This window comes from Nycticebus coucang, chromosome X (assembly GCF_027406575.1).
Source record: "Nycticebus coucang isolate mNycCou1 chromosome X, mNycCou1.pri, whole genome shotgun sequence".
NCBI lineage: Eukaryota > Metazoa > Chordata > Mammalia > Primates > Lorisidae > Nycticebus > Nycticebus coucang.
In genome coordinates, this window is record NC_069804.1 from 130,961,838 (window position 1) to 130,986,438 (window position 24,601).

A 24,601-nucleotide genomic window follows, 5' to 3' on the forward strand; every position below is an offset into this window, starting at 1 on the left:
GTCATGGGGGGGAGGAAAAGCAGAGAGAGGGAAGGAGGGAGAGCGGTGGGGCCTTGGTGTGTGTCACACTTTATGGGGGCAAGACATGATTGCAAGAGGGACTTTACCTAACAAATGCAATCAGTATAACCTGGCTTATTGTACCCTCAATGAATCCCCAACAATAAAAAACAAAAAAAGGTTAAACACAGAGTTCTCATGTGACCCAGCAATTCTACTCTACCAACACCCTCACACTGGCGAGGACATAGTGGGAAAGTGACCATCTGCATGCCAGAAATTTGCACAGTATGAGTCTACTGAATGGGGTTTTTCTGTGTAATCAATGATACATTGTAGAAAATGACAGAATATGACCCCTGGGGTTAGACCAAAAGAGACATCATGAGTTCCACTTTGCTCTCTCTTGGATCACTTACTGTGGGGGAAGCCAGCTGCCACATTGTGAGGACACTGAAGCAGTATAAACACGAATGCCATATAAGTGAGACATCTTGGAATTGGATCCTCAGACCCAGTCTAGCCTTCAGATGACTGCAGCCTTAGTTGACTTCTTGACTACAATCTCATGAGAGACTGAGCTACAACTACTCATCTAAACCACTCCTGAATTCCTGGCCCATAGAAACTTTGTGAAATAATATTTATTATTGTGTTTTAAATAAATAAATAAATAAAGGAAAGGGGGTTCTACAGCTATGCACTGTAACCTCATTACCCTTCCAGGCTGTTGTATCTGAAGTACATGATTCACATCCAGAATGAGGGAACACATTTGAAAGTGAAACATAAAACCAGCACAGATTGGTTGAAATACTGCAGTAATTGAGTTGTGTTTATTTTTGGGGGGTGGGGGCCTTCACTGATACAGTTGTGTTTGTTCGCTAATAATACAGCAGACTGGCTCGGCGCCCATAGCTCAGTGGCTAGGGCGCCAGCCACATGCACCCAGGCCGGTGAGTTCCAACCAAGCCTGGGCCTGCTAAACAACAATGACAATACCACCACCAACAAAAAAATAGCTGAGCGTTGTGGCAGGCACATGTAGTCCAGCTACTTGGGAGGCTGAGGCAAGAGAATTGCTTAAGCCCAGGAGTTGGAGGTTGCTGTGATCTGTGACACCATGGCACTCTACCGAGGGCAACAAAGTAAGACTCTGTCTCAAAAAAAAAAAAAAAAAATACAGCAGACCCTTAAATGGCAATTTTTAATTGTCTTAAATTTTGCTGTGGTTCTTACAGTTAAGAACTTGAAACATGTTTTAGTTTGTCGAGTCAAGCATATAAGGTTTATGTATAAAACTTTATATGTCATTCTTTACTAAGTTAATTATTCAATTTCCTCATTTCTAACTTTATCTTTGATGAACAGAGTAAGTAAAACGGTATTATTTATTCATAGACTAGAAATGTTGGATATTTTTTACTTCTGTCAAAATGTTATGATTAGTTCAGATCAACCATGTTTATTTCTTTTAAAAAATAAACAAAGGTTGCTTTAAGAAATGGAAAAGGATTTGAAAAGATTTTCCCCCCAAAGAGACATACAAATGGCTAATAAGTTCATGAAAAGGTGTTCAACATCATTAGTTATCAGGAAAAATACAACTGAAAACCACAATGAAATACAGGTCGAATACCACTAATCCAAAAATACAAAGTCCAAAATGTTACCAAATCTGATACTTTTTGCATGCAGATATAACATGCAAAAGAATGCTCCCTGGGACATTTTAGATTTTCAAATTAGGGATGTTGAAACAGTAATTATATAATGAAAAAATTCCAAAATCCAAAACCCAAACCCTTCTAGTCCCAAGCAGTTTGGAGAAGAGATACTCAAGCCATACCACATCACAATCTCTAGGATGGCTATAATAAAAAAGACAGACAATAACAAGTGTTAGTCAGGATCTCGAGAACTTGAAACCCTCAGACCATCCCATTGCTGGTGAGGATATGAAATGGCACAGTCAGGTGGCGCCTATGGCTCAGTGAGTAGGGCACTGGCCCCATATACCGAGGGTGGCGGGTTCAAACCCAGCCCCGGCTGAACTGCAACCAAAAAATAGCCGGGTGTTGTGGTGGGCGCCTGTAGTCCCAGCTGCTCGGGAGGCTGAGGAAGGAGAATCGCTGAAGCCTAAGAGCTAGAGGTTGCTTTGAGTCCTGTGACATCATGGCACTCTACTGAAGGTGGTAAAGTGAGACTCTGTCTCTACCAAAAAAAAAAAAAAAAGAAATGGCACAGGCACTTTGGAAAAGTCTGACACTTCCTTCAAAGGTTGAACACAGAGTTCTCATATGACCCAGCCCTTCCACTTCTAGATGCACACACTGGAGCAGACATTCAAACAGAGAGCTTTATACATGAATGTTCACAGCAGCACATTCACAGTAGCCAAAAGGTAGAGCCAAACTGAACCAAATGTCCACCAACAGATCAACAGCTAAACAAAATGTGGTGTATCCTACAAAGGAATAGTACTCAGCCAGAAAAAGGAATGAAGTGCTGATGCATGCAAGTAGATAGATGGCCCCTAAGTAAAAGAAGCCAGTCATAAAAGGCCACATATTATGTGATTACATTGACATGAAATGTCTAAAATAGGCAAACCCATAGAGACAAAAAGTAGATTGTGAAGGCCGGGCACGGTGGCGTATGCCTGCAATCCCAGCACTCTGGGAGGCCAAGGCAGGCAGATTGCATAAGCTCATGAGTTCAAGACCAGCCTGAGTCAGAGCGAGACCCTGTCTCTAAAAATAGCTGGGTGTTGTGATGGGCACCTTTAGTCCCAGCTACTCGGGAGGCTGAGGCAAGAGAATCTCTCGAGCCCAAGAGTCTAAGGTTGCTGTGAGCCATGATGCCACAGCACTCTACGAGGGCAACAAACTGGGACTCTGTTTCAAAACAAAAAAAAAAAGAAGAGTTGTGCTTTGCTGAGTCTGGAACAGGGAAGGAAGGAGAGCAGGGGTGGGGCATGACTGCTAATGTTTGTGCAGTTTCTCTGGGGGGTGATGAAAATGTTCTAAAGTTAGACTGTAGTGATGGTGGCACAACTCTGTGGATATACTAAAAACCACTGAATGGTATATTTTCAAAGATTGATTTCTATGTAAATTATATCCCACTTAAAACCCCCCTTCCAGATAAAAGTGACTCAAGAGAGACAGAGAGCAAGGCAAGTACTCATGGGTGCGGTGCTGTAACTTTCCCAAGCTCTTTCTTATCTCTTCACTGCTATCTTTCTTACCTCTGCTGTCTTTTCTTTAGACACTATCTTAGAGGTAGAGAGAAGAGATATGATTAATCCCATTTGATAAATGGAAAAACTGATGCTTGAAGAAGAAGGAAAATTAAATCCTTCAAAGCCCCAAGTCCCAGCCAGTGGCAGGGCAAAATTAAAACAAGGTGTACAGCAAAGCCGCGTGGCTGCACGTAAAGAATTGCTTGGGGCGCTTTCTAAACTTGGGTGGATGCAGGAAGATAAATACCATACATTCTCACTCATATGTGGGAGTTTAAAGAGTTGGTCTCTTAGAAATGGAGAGTAGAACAGTGGTTGCTGGAGCCTGGGGGTTGGGGGGACAAAGGGACAGGTTGGTTAATGGCTACAAAAGCTACAGCTAGATTGAAGGACTAAGTTCTGGCATTCCTATAGCACTGTAGGATGATTGCAGTTAACAATAACGTCTTGTATATTTTCAAATAGCTAAAAGAGAGGATCTGGAATGTTCTCGACACAAAGAAATGATAAATGTTTGAGGGGCTAGATATGCTAATTACCCTTATTTGATCACTACACATTGTACACCTGTATCAAAATACCACTCTGTACTCCATAAATGTGTGCAATGTAGCAACTGGAAAGAAAGTATAATTAACAAATGGGAACGTTTTGAAAACAGGGGGCTTCTAATTGTGCAGGGTTGAGAAGCACTGGTCCATACTGAACACGGTGGAAGTACCCATTGGATAAGGCTTTCGTTGCATAAAGAAACATTGCTTAGAGTGGTGTTCAAGGTGGTTAAGACTGCCAGAGCCTGTTTGTTCCTTAACCTAATGTGGATAACAGAAACCAGGCAAACAACTAGTAAGCTCTGAAGGCAAATAGTCTGCTGCCTGTCACTCATCCCTCACCACTGCCACGGCCCCAGTGGGCCTAGGTGCTTGGGCCAATAGAAAAACCTGAAAGATCTTTGTTTTATTCAAAACACAAAATAGGAATGGGCCTAATTCACCTGTCAGGAAGGAGGACAGCAGATTGGCTAGCCCTAATCAAACAGGCTGTCTCTGAAACAAATATGAAAAAACAAAGGCAGTGGTAGTCAATGTGGACAGGAAAGCCTGCCAGGGAATTTTAATCTCACTCAGTAAGGTTAATGCAGAAACAAAGTTCCCTTCATATCACTGTTATTGGACAGCTCAGGGAGCTGTGGCCAAAACTCTAAAGGCTAACATCAAAAAGGGCAAGCTGATGGGAGCCCCTCAATGTTTAAGATGATATTAGTAATGGTAGGAACAACAGCATCTGACTCTTAATGACCATATACTATATCCCAGGCACTGGGCTAAGTGCCTCCCACGTATTATCTCCATTTACCTCTTGAGCACCAAGTTAGTTAAGAAAATAAAAGTCAGCAAGGTTAGGTACCTTACCCAAGGTTACATGGCTAAGGGCAGAGGAGCTAGCCATAAAACCACAGACAGGCTAGCTCTAGGGTCAGCAATTGGACCATTATGCTATACTCCTAACATCTATGCGGAGATAAAAAGGCTACCAGAATATCCAGCAAACAATGTTAACAGTTATTACTATTTAGGGATTTATTTTATTCTGGTGTTTTTCTGTATTTTCTATTTTTTATTTCATTATCAACATATATTACTTTTAAGACACAAAAGCCTCCTGCTTTTTGCTGTTGTTTTTAATGTATGGAAATACAATCACCTTTGAATTGCTGGTGATTTGTGTTTATTTATACGTTTCTGTATTTCACAGATTTGCAACAATAAATATGCCTTTTGTTGTAATCAGGACAACAGCATTCACCTTGAAAAAATATCATCTATCACTTCTCTGAAGGCAGGGATGATAGATAAAAAATAATTCACCTGGAAAAAAATATTATCTATCATCCCTCTGTCTTTACACCCATAGTCCCAGGACATATATGTGAGAAGGATCCTTGGCATTTCCCTGGCAACACTGAGGTTCAGGTTGGCTGATGAATTCATTTGGTCTGTGGATATCTAACATGTAGTAAGTATGAGGTCCTGCAGGGGGCAGTCACAAAGCAAAAAACACTGACCTTGCCCACAAAGAATAGTTATGCTGTAGTGGAGAGAACCTGGGGAAAAGTGAATACATAGTCTAGCAAACTATGGAATGCTAAGCAGCTATTAGAAAAGAATGACCTTCGTCCATGCCTGAAGAGATTACTGATGATCTAGTGTTAGTGTTTGGTTAAAGGAAAAATATACCAGAGTAATATTTATAGCATAATCCCAATTATGTAAGAAACCTAAACCCAAATAAACCTACAACCCTAGAAATATGAAAATCTTTATTTGCATGAATGAGCAAAAGAGAAGTGTGGAAAGATACACCACCCTTTAACACAATTTACCCCTGAGGCAACAGGACTGAAAGTTGGTAAGATGATTAGCTTTTTCTTTATATTCCTCTCTCTGAATGGCTTTTCAGTGAGCATGTATTATTTTTATAACAAAAAAAAAAAAAAATCCCAAAAGTAACATCAACCTCCCAAATCACTAATAAATAATGCATGAAATTTACCGAATGGAGTTGATTTAGCTGAATATTTGAAAATCAAGCTAAATAATTGGGAATGAAGAGGAAGGAAGATGATGATGTCTGGTATCCGAAACACTGAAGTTCTCTTGACAGTTCTGTCATTTCCTGTACACCCACATAACAAGTTAAGGAAACTTTCAGTCTGTAAAATGGAGACACAAATACCCACATCGCAGGGGTTCAGTGAGGATCAAAGACTAATAATCAATAGCCAATGTGGCTGAGCTTTATACATATTAATTTAATACTCAGAACAGCTTTGCGAGGTAGGCACCACCATTACTCCCATTTTATAGGTGAGACAACTGAGGCCCACAAATGTTAAGTAACATCTAAGTTCATTCTCCCTCATGTTCATATTCTCTCTTTCTCTCTCTCTCTCTCACACACACACACAGAGAAAACTGGTCCAGCCAGGATATATATGAACCTAGAGAACCTGATCCCTGAGCCCATCCTCTTACCAACTGCAGTAGGGTGAGATATTTGTCAAAGAGCTATTCTGATCGCAAAGTCCCATCCACGTGTAAGGAATTCTTATTAGATGCTGAACAGATAGGAAACACACGTGACATGTAAATACCGTAATAGCTAAAATACATGACTGAAACAATGTCACAGGCCTTCTGGTGATTTACAAATAAGTAGTAACATCTTTATGTACAACTAGAATCCCCCAACTCCCCCACCCTGCTCTTCAGAATTTCAATCTCATTACTGTCTCCTAGACTTCTGTGCCAAGAAATTCCCTTAGCTTGAACTGCCTTCTTCCTCTGTAATTTGCATGCACATTCTAATCAACCTTCAAGGCTCAGCTCAGACTGCATTTCTCAGGGAAGCCTTTCTGGATCGCTTAATCCAACAATCACTCCAGGGGGTTGCATGTTAGGGTGTAAAGCACACAGGTTTAGATTTAGAACTTACAAATCATGTAACTGAGCAAGTTCTTTCATCTCTCTGAATCTGTTTCCTCACATGTAAAATGGGGCTCCTATGAGAATTAAATGATAAAATGTGCGAATTACCTGAAAAATAGTAAGTGCTTGATGAATGCTAATATTATTCTTCTTATTTCTCGAGACAGGGGACAACTGCAATTTAGCAATCAAGACTGAACTGCCTTGTGATTTTCCTTTTTTTTTTATAATTTCAACTTTAATGTTGTCCTAAGTTGTCATGTATTGACACCTTATCTTTCTAACTAAACTACAAGTTCCTTGAGGACCAGGAATGTATGCTGGCAGTTTCTGCATCTCCTTTTCTCAAGCACTGAAAAGTGCTCAATAAAAATTTGCAGATTAAATGCAGTGGTCTAGGCTGGATTTATGAAGGATGGGAGACCTCAAACCTTAATCTTAAAATAAAGGTAATAATTAGACATAGTCTAGGGTAGTGCATAATATTGGACTTGGACTAGGAACCCCACACTCTTCTCAATACCCCCCCACACATCCTCGGACACACTAAACTCATCTAATCAGAATTATCCCTGCCTGTGTAGGTTGAGCCACAATTTGGCCTCAGTCTATTCTTCAGAAAGTTAAGACCTCTTTTGAAACCAATCTTTTCATATTTTAAGTAACCTCAGGAAAGCAAAGGGACACTGTGTCCTCAGTGCAGGTCCAAAATCCAAACTATAACTTTTTTAAATAGCCCAATTTGCCAGTCACAGAAATAACTATTCTAGGTCAATTAACACATTTCAATGTGCCAAATAGCAAAGAGTAAGATTCTCAAGCCTATTTGCGTTGGTCACAGCAAAGTTCTCCCAGCAGTGCACATGATGGGTACAAGGTGTGCCAGCAGCAAAGTTGCATCACAAGAACATTGAGATAACGTTTGTGAATGGTGGGGCGATGCCTCAGTAATGGCAAAATCATTACTAACTTCTTCCACTCAGTCTGAGGGTTAGGAACATTCAATAAAACCATCCACAAAGAAAACAAAAAGAAAGAAACAGGCAAAAGGAGAGCAGGGGTAAAAGGGGAACAAAGGAACATAATAGATCAACATGGAGCCACAAAAAATGGGCAATTTTGATAATAAGATAATAATATACTTGAGGCTTTGGCCCTTGAAGAAGAAAGAAGCTTGATGAAAAGGATTATTAACGCTCTTCTTCTTGCAACACTAGCAGAAGACAGATGGCTGCAAACACAGTTACAGGCCAGGCTAGATAGAGTCTTCCAGGCTAGATAGAGTCTTCAGTCTGGGAAGGGGTCTGATATACTATCCTAAGTTTCTTTTCTCTGTCCAATCTCCCTTACTGAGAACATTCCACATTCAGAAGAAATTCTCATGGGGGTTAGACGGCAAAAAGCAGAGAGCTGAGGATGTAGCATGGGCCGTGTACCTCATTCCAGGACCAGATTACCAGCTCTGCAAGGTGAGAACTGCAACTGGAAACCTAATGGGCAGCCAGGTTCCATGGGTACCTACTTGGCTCCCACCTCTTGGCTTTTACTTTCCAGAGGGTGATTTTAGCCTGGATTGGATGAAGTTCTTTGCAAAGTCACAGGATTCCACAAGGAACCCAGCATGACCATCAGGACAAAGGGCCAGAGGCTATAACAAAGAATTTACAAACTAGACAAAACATCTATTCTCTAAACCATAGCTAGGCAAAGGCATCTTAACATGGGATCCACAGATGACCTTGCAGGGGAAAGAGGAGGAAGGGCAGAAAGTGGCAGCCTGTGTCCCTTCTAGAGTGGACTGTAGAATTGTGAGTCTGTGAATTTGTCTGGAAAGAGGCTCTATAGTTCTCTTCACTACTCAAAAGAGACTGCAAGTCTTTTTTTTTTTTTTTGAGCCTGCAACTCTTAAATGAAGGGAAGCTAAGAAGCATCTCTAGCATCCTGCCTCACCAGCATACAAACTCACTCTGAATTTCAGTCATGAAATTTTTAAAAAGAGCTCTGAAGTCTGAGTCAGGAGACACAGGTTCTAAGGGCACCCACTTTAGCTTCCTAAGTCATTTATCCTCCTAAATTCCCCCAATGGAAGATAAGATTAGACCAGACAGGCTTTGAGCTCTCCGCTAACCTAACAATCAATAGTGCCATGATGCATTTCCCCTCCTTCCTTCCAAGAAACATAAGGGCATAGCGCTGGTAATTGCCCTGAAGGCACTTCATCTGAAGCCAAAAAGAGACCTCCAGAATCCTAGCTGCAAAGAGCACTTACTTGTAATATCAGCCACTGGAACACATGGTCCTTCTTCCAGGGTGTCAGTTTTTGAAGGCAGTGAACCAGGAGGAACTGAAGCCTGGCCATTCTCTAGCTGATTTGCAAATTGTGGTGCCAGTAAGTCACAGGGCAGAGCAGAGAACATGGAGGCTCACTGATGACCCTAAATCCTTTAGCTGACTGTGGCAACTACCTCGGGCTCCCTCTCACTCTGTCTTTATGTATGTGTGTGTATGTATGCCTGCAGTACTGGCAAACACACGAATTCATTTTATTTTTCTTGCTTCCTCATTGCTGCTAATGAGCAAAAAAAAGGGGGGGGGAGGGAGGATTAGAAAGATAAAGGCCCAAGAAGGAAAGGCCAAAGGAAAGTCAAAAGCTGACTTCCTGCTTAATTGGATCATCAGGTTTGAGAAAAAGTTGCCAATCTTCTTGTGCCCCGTTTTAAGTCAATCTGAGCTTAACTAAGGGGTTACAAAGCAAAAAGCCCTAAAGGCCACCGTAGTCCAGAAGGGGTTCCACCCTATCTAAAAGAACCAGACCTAACGCAATGGCAAAGACACACATAAATGGAGGCATCCCGAGCTTGTCTCCGCCTCATTTCAGAAAAGGGTGTAAAGATTCACCAGAGCCAGTGGAATTGCTAGTCAAGAGACAGTCCATCAAAGAAGTTTCGGTGTTGGGGAAAATTTCTTGAATTATTCGCAATAAGCTGGTTGGCTACTGCTTGCCATTTATTTGGAAAGCATTAGCTGTTGATGTAACAGACATAATAGCGTATCTGCCAGGAGAGAAGGGAAGAAGAAGAGCGAGAAGGGAGGAAGGAAGGGGCAAAGAGAGAGACAAGGAAGGAAAGCAGGGTAGGGGGAGAAACAGTGTTTTCCGTGTAGGGTAGTACATGTGCCTTGAGCTGAATTGTGTCCCCCAAACTCAGCTGTTAAAGCCTTAATCTCCAGTACTTCAGAATGTGTCCGTACGGTATTTGGAGACAGGGCTTTCAAAGATGTGATTAAGTTAAAAGGAGGCCATTAGAGTGGGCACTAATCCAATCTTATGGCTGTCCCTGTAAGATTCGGTGACACAAGGAGATACTTAGGGATTTGTGTGCACAGAGAGGTAACCATGTGAAAAAGCAGCAAGAGGGTGGCCATCTGTAAGCCAAGGGGAGAGGCTTCAGAAAATACCAGCCCTACTGGCAGCGTGATCTTGGGAATAACAACAGCACCTGTGCCTCATAAATTTAGGATAAGGATTAAATTGATTAATCCATGTAAAAGCACTAGAAAAGCACCTGGCACGCAGTCACAAGAACTGGCAGCCGATATTGCTACTGCTGTTACTGCTAAAGGGCTCAGGAATCATCAACAGACTTAGCGAGACATACATCTTTGCTGTAAATACCTATACAATACTGACTGTATTAAAACATCACCGCAGCTTTCTAACTGACCTCAGGCATATGACTGGGTCCTTCAGGGCCTTTATTTTCATGTTTGTACAAAGGGAATCATAACTTCTGTTTGTGCTCAAGGGCTCTGCGAGAAGAAGGGTATTTGGTTTTCTTTTTTTTTAATTTATTATTTTTTTTATTAAATCATAGCTGTGTACATTAATGCAATCATGGGGTACCATGAGCTGGTTTTATATACAATTGGAAATATTTTCATCACACTGGTTAACATAGCCTTCCTGGCATTTTTTTACATTTACATTCTACATTTAGTAAGTTTCACATGTACCCTTGTAAGATGCACCGTAGGTGTGGTCCCACCAATTACCCTGCCTCCACCCAATCCTCCCCCCGGGTATTTGGTTTTCACCGGGACAAAAGTCCCTTTAGGGAGAGAGCTGAAGGTGGCCTGTCTGGAGGAACCATATCCACCTCATGTGACAGCAGGGACTGTTTGGCCAGAGCTGTGGATTGGAAGCACTCAAGCTCAGGATCACTGCCTCCATTAGCTTAGGGAAAAATTTTCTGATATGCCTCCCTTTCCTGGGATCTGATAGAGCTGCTGAAAATTGAGCAAGCAGCCCTCTTCTCTGCATGAGAGACAGCAGGAACAAGGGGAGCAGAGAGACGGGGTAAGACAGAACTGCATCCACTCCTCTGCCCTGGCACATTACCTCCACAGGCAGGGAGGAACTTCTGCTCCACAGGGCGCTGCACCTCTGAACCAGCAAGGAAAAATGCTATTGTGTGTGAAATCAGCCGTTGTTTGTTCGTTTGTTTTTTTCCTTTTTAAGTGTGAGTTTTTCAATTTGGTTTCTTTGAAGCATTCTTTGGAATTATAACCTCTAGCTCTGAGAGGACGGCAGAAGTTCTGATTCTACAGTTCACCAGGCAAGTTATATATGATGGGGGACATAGAAGGGCCAACACCAGTACCCACGTCAGTAGCACATGCCTGCCAACCCCAGCCCACAGAAAACAACTGTGAACACGTGAAACAAAATGCACCCTGCCTGTTAAGATAAGCGACAGTGCTGCCCGCTCTCTCCCACCTGGATTTTCCATTCATCAGGGGCTCAAATGGTCTGTGTACAAGGTGCTTTGTGCTCCTTGGAGGAAAAGGTCTAGTCTGTATAAACTACCCTGGGGAGTCCTGTTATAAATGCAAACTCTGATACAGTAGGTCTGGAATGGGGCCTGAAACTCTGCAAGCCTAACACAGCACCCATGGGATACTGGCCCTGGGACCCAGCTACATTGACTTTGAGTTATGAGTGTGCAAGACACTGATTCTCCAAGAGTGGTCTAGGGAGCCCTGCATTGTCATCACTTGGAGGCTTGTTAGAAATGTTCATTTCCTGCCACTACCCAGCCCAGACCCTCTCAAACAGACCTTCTGGGGATGGGGGTGGCTAGTAAGCCCCTCGGATGATTGCTATGGGCATTAATTTCAGAACCGTTGCACTAAATCAGTGCCTCTCATCTCCAGCTCCCTCCTAGAATCGCCTGGAAAGCTTTTTTTTTTTTTTTTGAGACAGAACCTCAAGCTATCACCCTGGGTAGAGTGCTGGGGTGTCACAGCTCACAGCAACCACCAACTCCTGGGCTTAAGCGATTCTCTTGCCTCAGCCTCCCAAGTACCTGGGACTATAGACGCAGCCACAATGCCCGGCTATTTTTTGGCTGTAGTTGTCATTGTTTGGCAGGCCCAGGCTGGATTCGAACCCAGCTCTATTGTATGTGGCTGGTGCCTTAGCCACGTGAACTATAAGCGCCACCTCCTGGGGAGTTTTTTAAAACAGAAGGCCCAGACTTCAATACAGATCCTGAATTCAGACTCTCCAAGGGTGGGACCAGGGATTCAGTGTTGTTGTTTGTTTGTTCACTAGTCTGTTTTAAATTTTATTTTTTAATTGACAAATTATATTTGCTTATAAGGCACATATGTGATGCATATGTTTACATTGTGGAATGATTAAATCAAACTAATTAGATGACCCTGGAACACAGAGTTCAAAAATCACTGCTTTAGATGAATGCTTTCACTTTTAATTTCTACTGATTGTACATCATGCATCTAGAAAGATATAACTATCATTAAAGGTATACACAAACATTCGTGGTGAGGGAGCAAAGTGTAGTTGTGCTTTCAGGATTAGGAGACTTAGGTTCCAGTCCTAATGCTGCCATTAGAACTTGTATGACTCCCTGAATGTTAATTTCTTATTCTGTAAAACGAGAGGCAATAATACTTGTCCTATGTACCTCACAAATCATGATGTGATGAGACCCTGCAAACTATAAAGTGCTATCCAGAAAGAAAGATTATCGATAGGGTGCAGCAGCTCATGCCTGTAATCCCAGCACTCTTGGAGGCCAAGGCGGGTGGATTGCCTGAGCTCAGGAGATGGAGACCAGCATGAGCCAGAGCAAGATCCTGTCTCTAAAAATAGCCAGGCATTGTGACAGGCACTTGTAGTCCCAGCTATTCAGGAGGCTGAGGCTAGAGGATTGCTTGATCCCAAGAGTTTGAGGTTGCTGTGAACTCAACCTCACAGCAGAGTGACACCATGGCACTCCACCGAGGGCAACAGAGTGAGACTCTGTCTCAAAAAAAAAAAAAAAAAATTATCATGGGCCAAGCGTGGTGGCTTACACCTATAATCCCAGCACTTGGGCGGCCAAGGCTGGTGGATTGCCTGAGCTCACAGGTTCAAGACTAGCCCGAGCCAGAGGGAGACCCCAGCTCTTAAAAATAAAAAAATATAAATAAATAAATAAAATAAAATAAAAACCTAGCCAGGCATTGTGGTGGGCACCTGTAGTCCCAGCTACTTGGGAGGCTGAGGCAAGAGAATCACTTGAACCCAAGAGTTTGAGGTTGCTGTGTTGCCAGGGCACTCTATCAAGAATGACCAAGTAAGACTATATCTCAAAAAAATTATCATTTCTAGGTTTAAACCATGATCTTAATGTTTATGGAAAATTTAAATTATGGAAATAGAAAGCAATAGTAATAATTTTACAGGTGATTTCTTTTTCTGAGCTTTCTAATGGAGTCTGCTAATCCCTCCCCAGTCCCACATGTTGGGAGTCCGAGGACAGGTCCCTGCCACCCCAGCCTTGTGAATCCTACTTCTCTGTGAGCCAGCTTATCACTCAGCTCTCCACTGGAATGGGATTCTCCCTGCTAGTCACTGGGGGTTGTGTGACCCAGACTGGCCCGTGAGTTTGGGTGAACACAGAAGGCATCCACTGGGTACCCAAGGGGAATCTTGGTGAAGAGGATAGGCTTTGAGGCTCCCCGACAGATTATTCTACACCAATGTGGCTGGGTTTACATGAGAGCCCCTTCGAATACCTGGAAGCTCCTTTCTGTCCACTAAACCTCTCCAGGAGTTTCTGGTGGTTTTTGTGCTCTGTCACATTTCTGATCTGAACACTTACTGCAGCTCCAGAGTTCCACAAAATACTCCCATCCTCATCAAGCTCCATTCATCGAAACTGAACTGCATCAGACCTCAACACTAACTATATAGACATTTTGAAAATTGCACAGGCATATGGGCTAAGAATGAGGCCAAGCCTGGATAATAAAGGTGCAAGTAAATACTGTTTTGTATGCTGCTGATACATTCCGAGAAGAGGCTACTTACCAGCCGAGTATTTACCACAGGAAACAGCAATGCCAGAAGAGCCCCATTCAGCATGTGCATCTGTAGCCTGGAAGGGGGAGAAAAGAGAGCTCAGGTCACACGGTGACTCTCTTGTAGAGGTGGAAAAAAACACATGCGATTACAAGCGGCTCTCCGTGGAAAACTCCACTAGAGTTTGCACACACACAAAATAAATTAAAAGTGGCATATTTTGTATTAACTGAAATATTCTAAAGAGCATCAACGCTGGCTCAGAATCCCCCAAACACTTCCCGAACACACTTTGGCGACAATACTTTATTGCATAATGAGCTCTGTGCTCCCTAAACATCCGGTTAGCCCCAGTCAACAGCTTCAACTGCGGCAGCTCGGGCGGCAGGGGAAAAGGAACTGCAGTAGCTAAGCGCTTGTTATTACAGTAGAAGCCTACTCATTATAACATGGCTGCTTATTTACACAGCCCCGTCTAATCCTTTCCCCCAATCAGAGAACTGGCTGGAAAAAGGCTAGTGCAACCCGGTGAGCCAACGGCAGAGTCTTGCAAATTGTGTTTCCCCACTTTCTTAGAAATGCCTTCAGAAGTTGCTGTAGGGAGGCAGGGAGCTCAAAAGTGGTGGGCTATCTTTGATCTCGTTTACATATTGGGCTCTGTGACTTAAAAGCAAAACCAAAAAGGAAAAGAATTAGAAGAAAACCACTGGTCTCAAGCATCAGGTAGTGAGACTGTTTCCCAATCCCAGACTTGTTAAAATCCATACACACTAGAACCCCTTCTTAAGTTAAGGACAATTAACCCAGGAATAAACCCTGCTTGTGAGGGCTCTAAGGATGGATGTAAGTAGCTTCCTTCATTATTCAAGGCAAATGGTTCTTTACTATTAAGGGAGACACAATAAATGACAGTCTATTCCTCTTGAAGAAAAGCTGATTTGATGTGTCACAGACGCATCAAAGACACCATCAAGTCAATGTCCCTCTTAGAACTCAAGATGCTAGCTGGGGTTCATTCTTTCTCTCTCTCCCTCTCTCTCTCACACACCAGTCCTATGATACCAAGATTCCTCCAAACCTCCTACACCCTGACTAGCACACTCTGCCTAAAAAAAAAAAAAAAAAAATTATATCTCTCCCAGGCATCCTGAATCAAAGATCAATATATAAAAATATGGGGTGTCCCAAAGGGTCACCATACATATATACACAGAGAATATGGGCAACAGTAGCTAAATGCTATCTTTATTTACAAAATGTTCATTACAAAATTTCATAAAATTATTTTCTGTGTAGTGATACAGAATATAAAAATATTGCAAAATGTAACACAACATGAGTTTGTTAATTTTTCCCATTTATGGTGACCTGTAGGATGTCCTGTATATTCCAGGCAAGTATCTAACTGCTTTACATGAACTTTCTTGCTTAATTTTTATAGCAGTTTTCTGAGATTGATACAGTAACTTGTCCCATTTTGTTGATGAGGAAACCAGGTTCAAATAAGTGAGGTGATCTGATCAATACCACATATAAGACAGTACAGCCAGGATTCAAACCCAGCTTTATCTGACTCCAGGCAACACATTCTTCTGTTCCTCTCGCTGCCTGTATCAAAGACTCCCTCCCTTCCTCCTGCCAAAGTATGACCTCAGGTGGAGAGTTAGGGTTGCTCTTTTTCCTTCCTTTTGGTTTCAGGGTTCCTTCTACCTCCCCTTCATTCCTTGCCCTGGACCTAATATGGTTTCAGGGATGACTGAACTGGAGAAGGCTCTTTGGCTGTGCCAGGACATCACAGTCCTACAAGTTAATAGGGCTTAGCTTGGTCCATAAAAGGGAGGAGGAACAACTAGAAGAAGGTCACTCCTGCCTCCTAGGCTGGCCAGTCTACCACGCTTTGTCAGCAGGGTCATTCAATGAGTACTCCTATTTTAAGAGACAAAGTACTGAAAACTCTGGTGCAAACTTCAGTGCCTAGAGCAAGAGCCATTAATAGTCATTCTAGGTCTGGGGTGTAATGTAATAGAGTCTGGCTTAACCCTGCCTCTGAGCCCTCCTATGTGACAGCTACAACATGAAGGCTCACCCTGGGACAGGAAATATTACATTAATATTCCAGGCACACTGGATTTCAGCGCCAGGCTTTGCCATGGACCTTAACAAAACACTGGCATTTGTACAAGGCCAGATAGGCCTTTGAGCACCAATAGTTAAATATTGAGGACGACGAAACTGATTTTGGCCTGTGAAAAGCCAAAAGTTAAAGAAGACAAAACTAACCCCCAAAACAACTAGTAAGTTTGTAGATAAAGATGAGTGTTGTGGGGGGTTCTCAAAATTCAGTTATGCAAGCTACATATGGGCCAGAGGGTGAATTATCTTTACTATATAAAGAAGTCTTGCATATTACTAATTCTAAAAATTTCTAACATGTATCGAGCATTTCTATGTATAAATCTACTGGGCTAAGAATTCAAATCATCCTTTCCTTCAGTCCTCTCACAGTTTTGATTATAATCATCATCTTTTTCATCTCGTAGCTGAGAAAACCAAACTCCAAATGTTTTAGTGACTTGCCCAAGATCTCACAGATATTAAGTTGGCAGAGACCAAAGTCACAAGTTACACACAGGTCTCACCAAGTTTCAGGGCTGTGTTTTTGCCACTGTATACTGCTTCAAATCCACGCTATGAATGTTAGAGATGTTCCATGTATGTTGGGGGTGGGGAGTGCTGAAGGCCAGGCAGGAGAAAGTTCTGTGTGGCAAAACTGCACTGACTACACGACTACACTGCCCTCTACAGACACAAAGCACAGACTGATCAAATCAGAGGCAAACCTTTTGTTTTTACTTTATGCCTGCCTTCAGCCTATCACAAAGATTTCTCTTGGGTACAGGAAATGGATATTGGGCACTAGAAAGTCATGTGAGAGTCCCCCTATCTGTACAACACGAATCATAGCAGTATCCAACTCAGGATTGTTATAAGGAATTAATATGTTTAAAATGCTTAGAGAAGTGTGTGGTATTTAGTAAGACCCATATGAGTGTTTGTGGGTCTTACCTAGAGCCCCAAGATGGATGAATGGAAGGAAGGGGAAGGGAGTAAGGAAAATAAACCAAAAAAAAAAAAAGCATGTGAGAGAGCCAAATTATCTTTAGAATTTTAAGTATGAAAAGGGTCCACAGAAAATAAATGAACAGATTGAAGGCCAGAACCAAAAAGTAGAGTTTGGCAACATACTTCAGTTAGTCATACTTACAAACCTCATTCTTGCCAGCTCAAAGCCTGGACCATTGTATTGGATATACAGTAGACCTTAAACAATGCAGGGGTCAGGGGCACCAATGCCAGCACAGTCGAAACTCCATGTATAACTTTTACTTTTCCCAAAGCTTAACTACGGAATAGCCTACTGTTGACCAGAATTCCAAGAATAAAAACAGTTGATCAACACATATTTTGTATGTTTATATGCATTATATACTGGATTCTTGCAATAACGTAAGCTAGAAAAGAGAAAGGGTTATTAAGAAAATCATAAGAAAAAGGAGATTTACAGTACTATCCTATACTTATCCCCTGAGTTGATGTCATCTGTTGGAATTGTCTGCAGGAAATAGCAAGCAACCACAGCTGCAGAGACCTCAATCTATGGCACACATGAAGCAATTCAAGATTTACTTTTTTTTTTGCCTCAGCCTCCCAAGTAGCTGGGACTACAGGCACCCACCACAACGCCTGGCTATTTTTTGGTTGTAGCTGTCACTGTTGTTTGGGGGGCCTGGGCTGGGTTTGAACCCACCAGCTCCGGTGTGGGTGGCTGGCGCCCTAGCTGCTGAGCTACAAGGCGCTGAGCCTCAAGTTTTTCTTGTAATGTCATGACTTTTCTCTGCTTCTTGACAGCACTTCCAGCCTCACTAGTGGCACTTCGTATGGGTCTTGTGGTGTTACTCAAGGTTTATGGTATTGTACTAACCACGATGGAAAATAGAAAATATACAAGAACCACTAGAGATCACTTTTTACTGTAATACGTAATTGACTGAAGTGACAAGTGATCACTAGGTGATCGTTAGTGTCACCTGGCATGTTAGGCGGACACTCGCTACACTTTTAGCTCGCTGCAGTAGCACCAGGAGTGCATGCCGGCTATGAAAGTATTACAGCAGGAAGAGTCTGGACTGCAGCTAATGTCATGGAGTTACACTTCAATCCTGCTTCTTTACAGTTGTTTCCATTTCTTTCAACTGTGAATGGCTCTGTGTATCTATGGGTAAGTTTTGACAAATTTTAACTTTTCATAACAGTTTTGTGTATATTTTATGGTAGTAAATGATAAAATATACTAGTATTTTATTCACGCACAACATACTTAACTGATCTTAATTTTTTCAATATTTCTAGGCTACGCAATTTGTCAGTGAGTGTTTTTTTTTTTTTTTGAAATTGTCAAAAATCTCCAAAATCTAGCCTGAGCAGGAGGAAGACCCTGTTCTCTACTAAAAAATAGAAAAAAATAGATGGGTATCATGGCGGGTACCTACAGCCCCAGCTACTCAGGAGGCTGAGGCAGGAGGATTGCTTGAACCCAGGAGTTTGAGGTTGCTGTGAGCTAAGCTGATGCCATGGCACTCTAGCCTGGGGCAACAGATACTCTGTCTCAAGACAAATCTCCAAAAAATTTTCCTAGATATTTATTAGAAATAAATATGCTAGCCAGGAGTGGTGGCTCCTGCCTGTAATCCTAGCACTCTGGGAGGCCAAGGTGGGAGGATCCCTTGAGCTCAGGAGTTTGAGACCAGCCTGTGCAGGAGGGAAACCTGTTTCTACTAAAAATAGAAAGACTAGTTGCGTGTTGTGGCAGGTGTCTGTAGTCCCAGCTACTCAGGAGGCCTGAGGCAGGAGGATTGATTGAACCCAAGAATTTGAGGTTGCTGATAGCCTGGGGCAACAGAGTGAGAGTTCTGTCTCAAAAAAGAAAAAAAAAATCTGCTTATAAGTAAACCTGTGCAATTCAAACCCATGTTATTCAAAGGCCAAATGTTTATTTTCTATATATTGTGACGTTTTGACATCTTAAAAAACCTTTCTGGCTGTGGACAGCCTGCTCCTCTTGGGGCTAGCCAATCCCTAAGAGAGCAAGGGCTCAATCAGGAACTTGCCTTTCATAAGCAAGCTAATCAGTCCAGAGCCAGATGTCCTCCATTTGCTCCTTCCATCCCAGGAGGTTATATTGCTCTTTCCTTCATCACCCCAAGGGCAGGGATCAGAAAATGAGGGAGCACCCCTACAGAGTCAGCTGAAACTGTTGGAACTAGCCAATCCTTAACTGTTCACCCTGCCCTGCCTTCCTCTCCCTGTGGAAGCCCTAACAAGCAGTGGCCTGAACCTTCCCCTTGCTTCTATGTCCTGCCTTGTGAGCACCCTGATGTCTTTCCTAAGTGGCCCTACCTAGCATCCTAGGGCTCCTGTCTCTAGGACCTGGGAATATAATAAATGTTTTTTCCTGAGCCTTTCCTCTGTCTCTCCTGAGGCCACACCTGACTGATCATCCCATACAAGAATATAAAACAGCCCTTACTTCTGTCACAAATATTTCCTGTAAGCCTTTATGTTTTTGTATAGGATATTATGCTAAGTTAGCTTAGTTGGTAAGAAGCCAGGGCAATATAGCAAGAGTCATGGGTTTAATTCTCTTCCAGGTGAGTTAATTTCATTAAATATAGTTCCACAAACATTAATCAATGCATTACTGTGTGCCTAACATTGTTAAAGTTACTGTAGGAAAAAGAAGATCAGTATAAGTAAGATATAGTATCTGCCCTCAAGAAGCTAACAATTTTAATGGGAAGACAAGAAATGAAATAACTAGAGGAAATGGAATATAATGATTAGGAGTTTGGAGTCAAACTTACATTGAAGTCTCATCTCTGCCACTTACTGGCCAAATTGACTCTGGACAAATCACTTAAAATATGTGTGCCAACTTCTTCAATTGTGAATGGAGCTAATAACACTACCTACTAAAGGGTTGTTGATAATGTGATCAGCATAGTGCCTAGGATATAATAAGCAATTAATATATGGTAGCTGTTATTATCCTTAATAAAACAATATAAACATCACATTATTCATAACAAACCTTCACAAAAGGACTTGTATTCTTGAGTACAACCAAGAACCAGAAGAAATGACAAGTTCTATGGGTGGCTAGAAAGGCAAATTCATAGAGGAATTCTCAAAGAAAATTATAAAATATTTTGAGCTGGACAAAAATAAAAAAACCAACATATCAAAATGAGATACTTATAAAATGAAATTCTTATAGACAAAAAGAATGGCTTCAAGTCAATAATCTAAAAACCCACCTTAGGAATCTAGGAAAAGAAGAGCAAAATAAACCCAAAGGAGTAAGAAATGAAATAATAAAAAGCAGAAATCAATGAAACTGATAATAAGAAACACAACAGAGAAAAAGTCATGAAACCAAAGCTTTTCCTTGAAAAAAAAAAAAATAATAACAGTACAATTGCTAAATCTCATGGCAGAATGAATGGATAAAAAAAGAAAAGACAAAACTTATCAATATCAGTAATAAAATAAGGAACATGACCACAGACCCCTACAGTTAAAACAATAAAGGAATACTCCAATTTAACAAGTTAGATTAAATGAACATTCTTCAAAAGCCACAAGCTACCTAAACTCACACACAAGGAAATAACCTGAATAGTACTATTAAATAAATCAAATTCATAGTAAAAGTAATCTAATACAAGGAATATCCAAATCCAGATGGTTTTAGTGACCAATTTTACCAAATATTTATGCAATTTTGTCCAGAAAATAGAAGAGAAGGAAACCCTTCAAGTCACTTTGAATTGAAGAGGAGAAAAATAGATGCATCAATCAATGAAACAGAATAGTCTATCACTATATTATTATTCAGATATCAAAACCAGGAAAGGTGCAGAAAGGGGAGGAGGAGGAGCAGGGGAAGAAAGAAGGGTAAGGGTGAGGAAAGAAAGGAGAGGAATGGGTGGCCGCCTGTGGCTCAAAGGTGTAGGGCGCTGGCCCCATATGCCGGAGGTGGTGGGTTCAAACCCAGCCCTGGCCAAAAACTGCAATAAATAAATAAATATATAAATAAAAAAGAAAGGAGAGGGAAAAAGGAGGAAGGAAAATAGGAAGAAAACTAAGACCAATATCCTTCATGAACATAGACACAAAAAATCTCAATGAAACATTAGCAAATCTAAAGCAGCAATATAAAAATAATAATACTCCATGACCAAGTGGGATTGGCCTGGTAATATGAGGCTAGTTCAATATTTGAAATTCAATTAATACAACCCACCAAATTAGCAGAGTGAATACTTTAAAAAGTACAGGATCATATCGATTGACACAGTAAAAGCACTCATCAAAATTCAACATCTACTCATGATAAAAATTATCGACAAATTAGGAATAGTAGGGAATTTCCTCCACCTGATAAAGGACATCTAAAAAATACTACACCTAACATGATATTTAATGGTCAAAGACTGAATCCCCCCAGCATCAGGAACAAAACAAGCATGCCCACTCTCACCACAACTATTATACTGACAGCCTTAATCAGTACAATTAGGCAACAAAAAAATTAGACATTAAAAGGGAAAAAATAAAACTGTCCTTATTTGCAAAGGACATAATCTGCGTGGAAAATCTGAAAGAATCTACAAAAAAGCTTCTAGCACTAATGTATAGGTTAACAAGGCCTCGGGATACAAGGTCTAAACACAAAAATCAATCACATTTTTCCATAATAGCAGTGTACAATTAGAAGCCAAGCTTTCTAAAATACCATTTATTTATAATAGCTCAAAAATTGAAATACCGGCTCGCTGCCTGTGGCTCAAATGGCTAAGCTGGTGGGTTCCAATACCTGGGCCTGCCAAACAACAATGACGGCTGCAACCAAAAAAAAAAAAAAAATAGCCTGGCATTGTGGTGGGCGCCTGTAGTCCCAGCTACTTGGGAGGCGGAGGCAGGAGACTCGCTTGAGCCCAGGAGTTTGAGGTTGCTGTGAGCTGCGATACCACGGCACTCTACCCAGGGCGACAGCTTGAGGCTCTGTCTCCAAAAAAAAAAAAAACACAAAACAAAAATTGAAATACCAAGGTACAAACCTAATAAAATATGTACAGAATCTGTATGCTGAGAACTTCAAAATGCTGACAAAAGAAATCAAAGAAGACATAAACAAACGAAAACATACCACGTTCCAGGATTGAAAGCTTCAACAAAGGAAAGATGTCATTTTTCACCAAAATGATCTACAGATTCAAAGCAATCCTGATCAAAATCCCAGCAGGATATTTTATAGATAAACTGACTCTGAAACGTACATGAAGGGCCAAGAAACAGGAACAGCTCAAACAATTTTTTAAAAGCAAACATACGAAGGAATCACACTACCTGATTTTAAGGCTTACTACAAAGTTACAGCAACCAAAACAATGCAGGACTGGCCAAGAATGGATACATCAATCAATAAAACAGAATAGTCCAGAATTAGACCTGTGCTGATATGGTCATTTCATTTTTGACGATAGCGAAAACAGCATTGGAGCAACTGGGCATTCCTACATAAAATAACTCATTTAAACCAAAACTATCACCTTATATTAAAGCTATGTCATAAATCTAAGGAGAAAAATCTCAAAATATAAAGCTTTTGAAAGAAAATGTAGGAGGAAATTTGTCTGTGACATAATACATGAATTTGTCTGTGACATAATACATGAATGAAAAAATGATAAACTGAACTTAATCAAAATCAAAATTTTTTGATCTATGAAAGATACTTTTAAGACAATAAAAGACAATCTATAGAGTGGTATAGAATGGGAGAATATGTTTGCAAATCACATACCTAACGAAGAATTTTTATCAAGGATATATATAGAATCCTTAAACTCGGTAGGGTGAAGTGGCTCAAGGCAGTAATCCTAGCACTCCGAGAGCCTGAAGTAGGAGGACAGCCTGAGCTCAGCAGTTTGAGACCAGCCTGAGCAAGAGTGAGATAGTGTCTCTACTAAAAGTAGAAAAACTAGCCGGGCACCATGGTAGACACCTGTAGTCTCAGCTACTTGGGAGGCAGAGGCAAGAGAATTGCTTGAACTCAAGAGACTGAGGTTGCTGTGAGCTATGATGACACTACGGCATTCTTCCCAGGGTGACAGAGGAAGGCTCTGTCTCAAAAAAAAAAAATAATAATCTTTAAACTCAACAATAAGAAAATAAAAAATGGGCTAGGCCAGTGAGGTGGCTCAAACCTGTAATCCAAGCACTCTGGGAGGTCAAGGCAAAAGGACTGCTTGAGCTCAGGAGTTGGAACTGGCCTGAACAAGAGCAAGGAATGTCCCCTTCCCCACACTGTCTCTACAAAACACAGAAAAATTAGCTGGGCATGATGGCGGGTGCCTATCGTCCCAGCTACTCAGGAAGCTGAAGCGGGAAGATCGCTTGAACCCAGGAGTTTGAGGTTGTGGTGAGCTTTGATGACACCACTGCACTTTAGCCAGGGTGACAGAGTGACACCCTGTCTCCAAAAGGTGGGGGGCTAAAAAATCTTAGACACTTCACTAAGAGAAAATAGTTGATGTTATTGAATTTGTTGCTACTTCAATATCAAATAAACACATCAAAAGATGTTCCATACCATTAGGGAAATGCAAACCAAAAACCACAATCAGATGCCACTCTTCAACTTCAAAATAAAAATGCAATAGCAGTTGCTGGAGAGGATGTGGAGAAACTGGAACTCTCAGCCACTGTTGGTGGAAATGTAAAAGTAGCACTTTGGAAAACAGTTTGCAGGTGTCTTACAAAGTTTTTTGTTTTGTTTTGTTTTGTTTTTTAAGTTTAGAAAGTTAAAAGTACTCATCCCATGACCCAGTAATTCTGCTCCTGGATATTTACCATACTAAGATGAAAACTGATATGTACGTGAAAACCTGTACATAAATGTTCACAGAAACTCTTATCCATAACAGCACAAACTGGAATCAGTCCAGATGCCTTTCAATGCATGAATGGATAAACAAAGTGTGGTACACCCATACCATGGAAAACCACTCAACAAAAAAAAAGGAGTGATTGATAACATGCAACAACTTGGATGAACTTCAAAGGCATTACACTGAGTGAATAAATCCACTCTCAAAAGGTTACAGACTGTAGGCCTCCATTTACACAGCATTCTCCAAGTGACGAAAGTATAGTGAAGAAAAACTGGTCAATGGTTGCTAGGGTTTAGAAATGCGTCACTCTAAAGGGAAAGTATGAGGACTTTTTAGAAGTGATGGAACTATTCTATAACCTGACTGTGGTGGTAGTCACAGTAATCTACATATGTATTACAACTCACGGGACTTTATACCCCAAAAGCCAATTTTGCTATATGATAATTAAATAAAATTCAAATATATACAGAGGGTACCAAAA

At 41.3% G+C, this 24,601-nt stretch overlaps 1 protein-coding gene across 6 annotated transcripts in view; it reads right to left on the minus strand.

Annotated features, from left to right (window-relative positions):
- The window catches only part of TMEM164 (transmembrane protein 164), a 216,820-nt gene that overhangs the window by 84,946 nt on the left and 107,273 nt on the right, over positions 1–24,601 (minus strand). For all 6 annotated transcript variants that reach the window (XM_053580526.1, XM_053580523.1, XM_053580524.1 and 3 more), the window contains one exon: positions 14,111–14,177. In XM_053580526.1, the coding sequence (XP_053436501.1) occupies positions 14,111–14,170 (60 nt within the window). In that variant the 5' untranslated portion in view covers positions 14,171–14,177. The remainder of the gene's footprint in view (positions 1–14,110; positions 14,178–24,601) is intronic.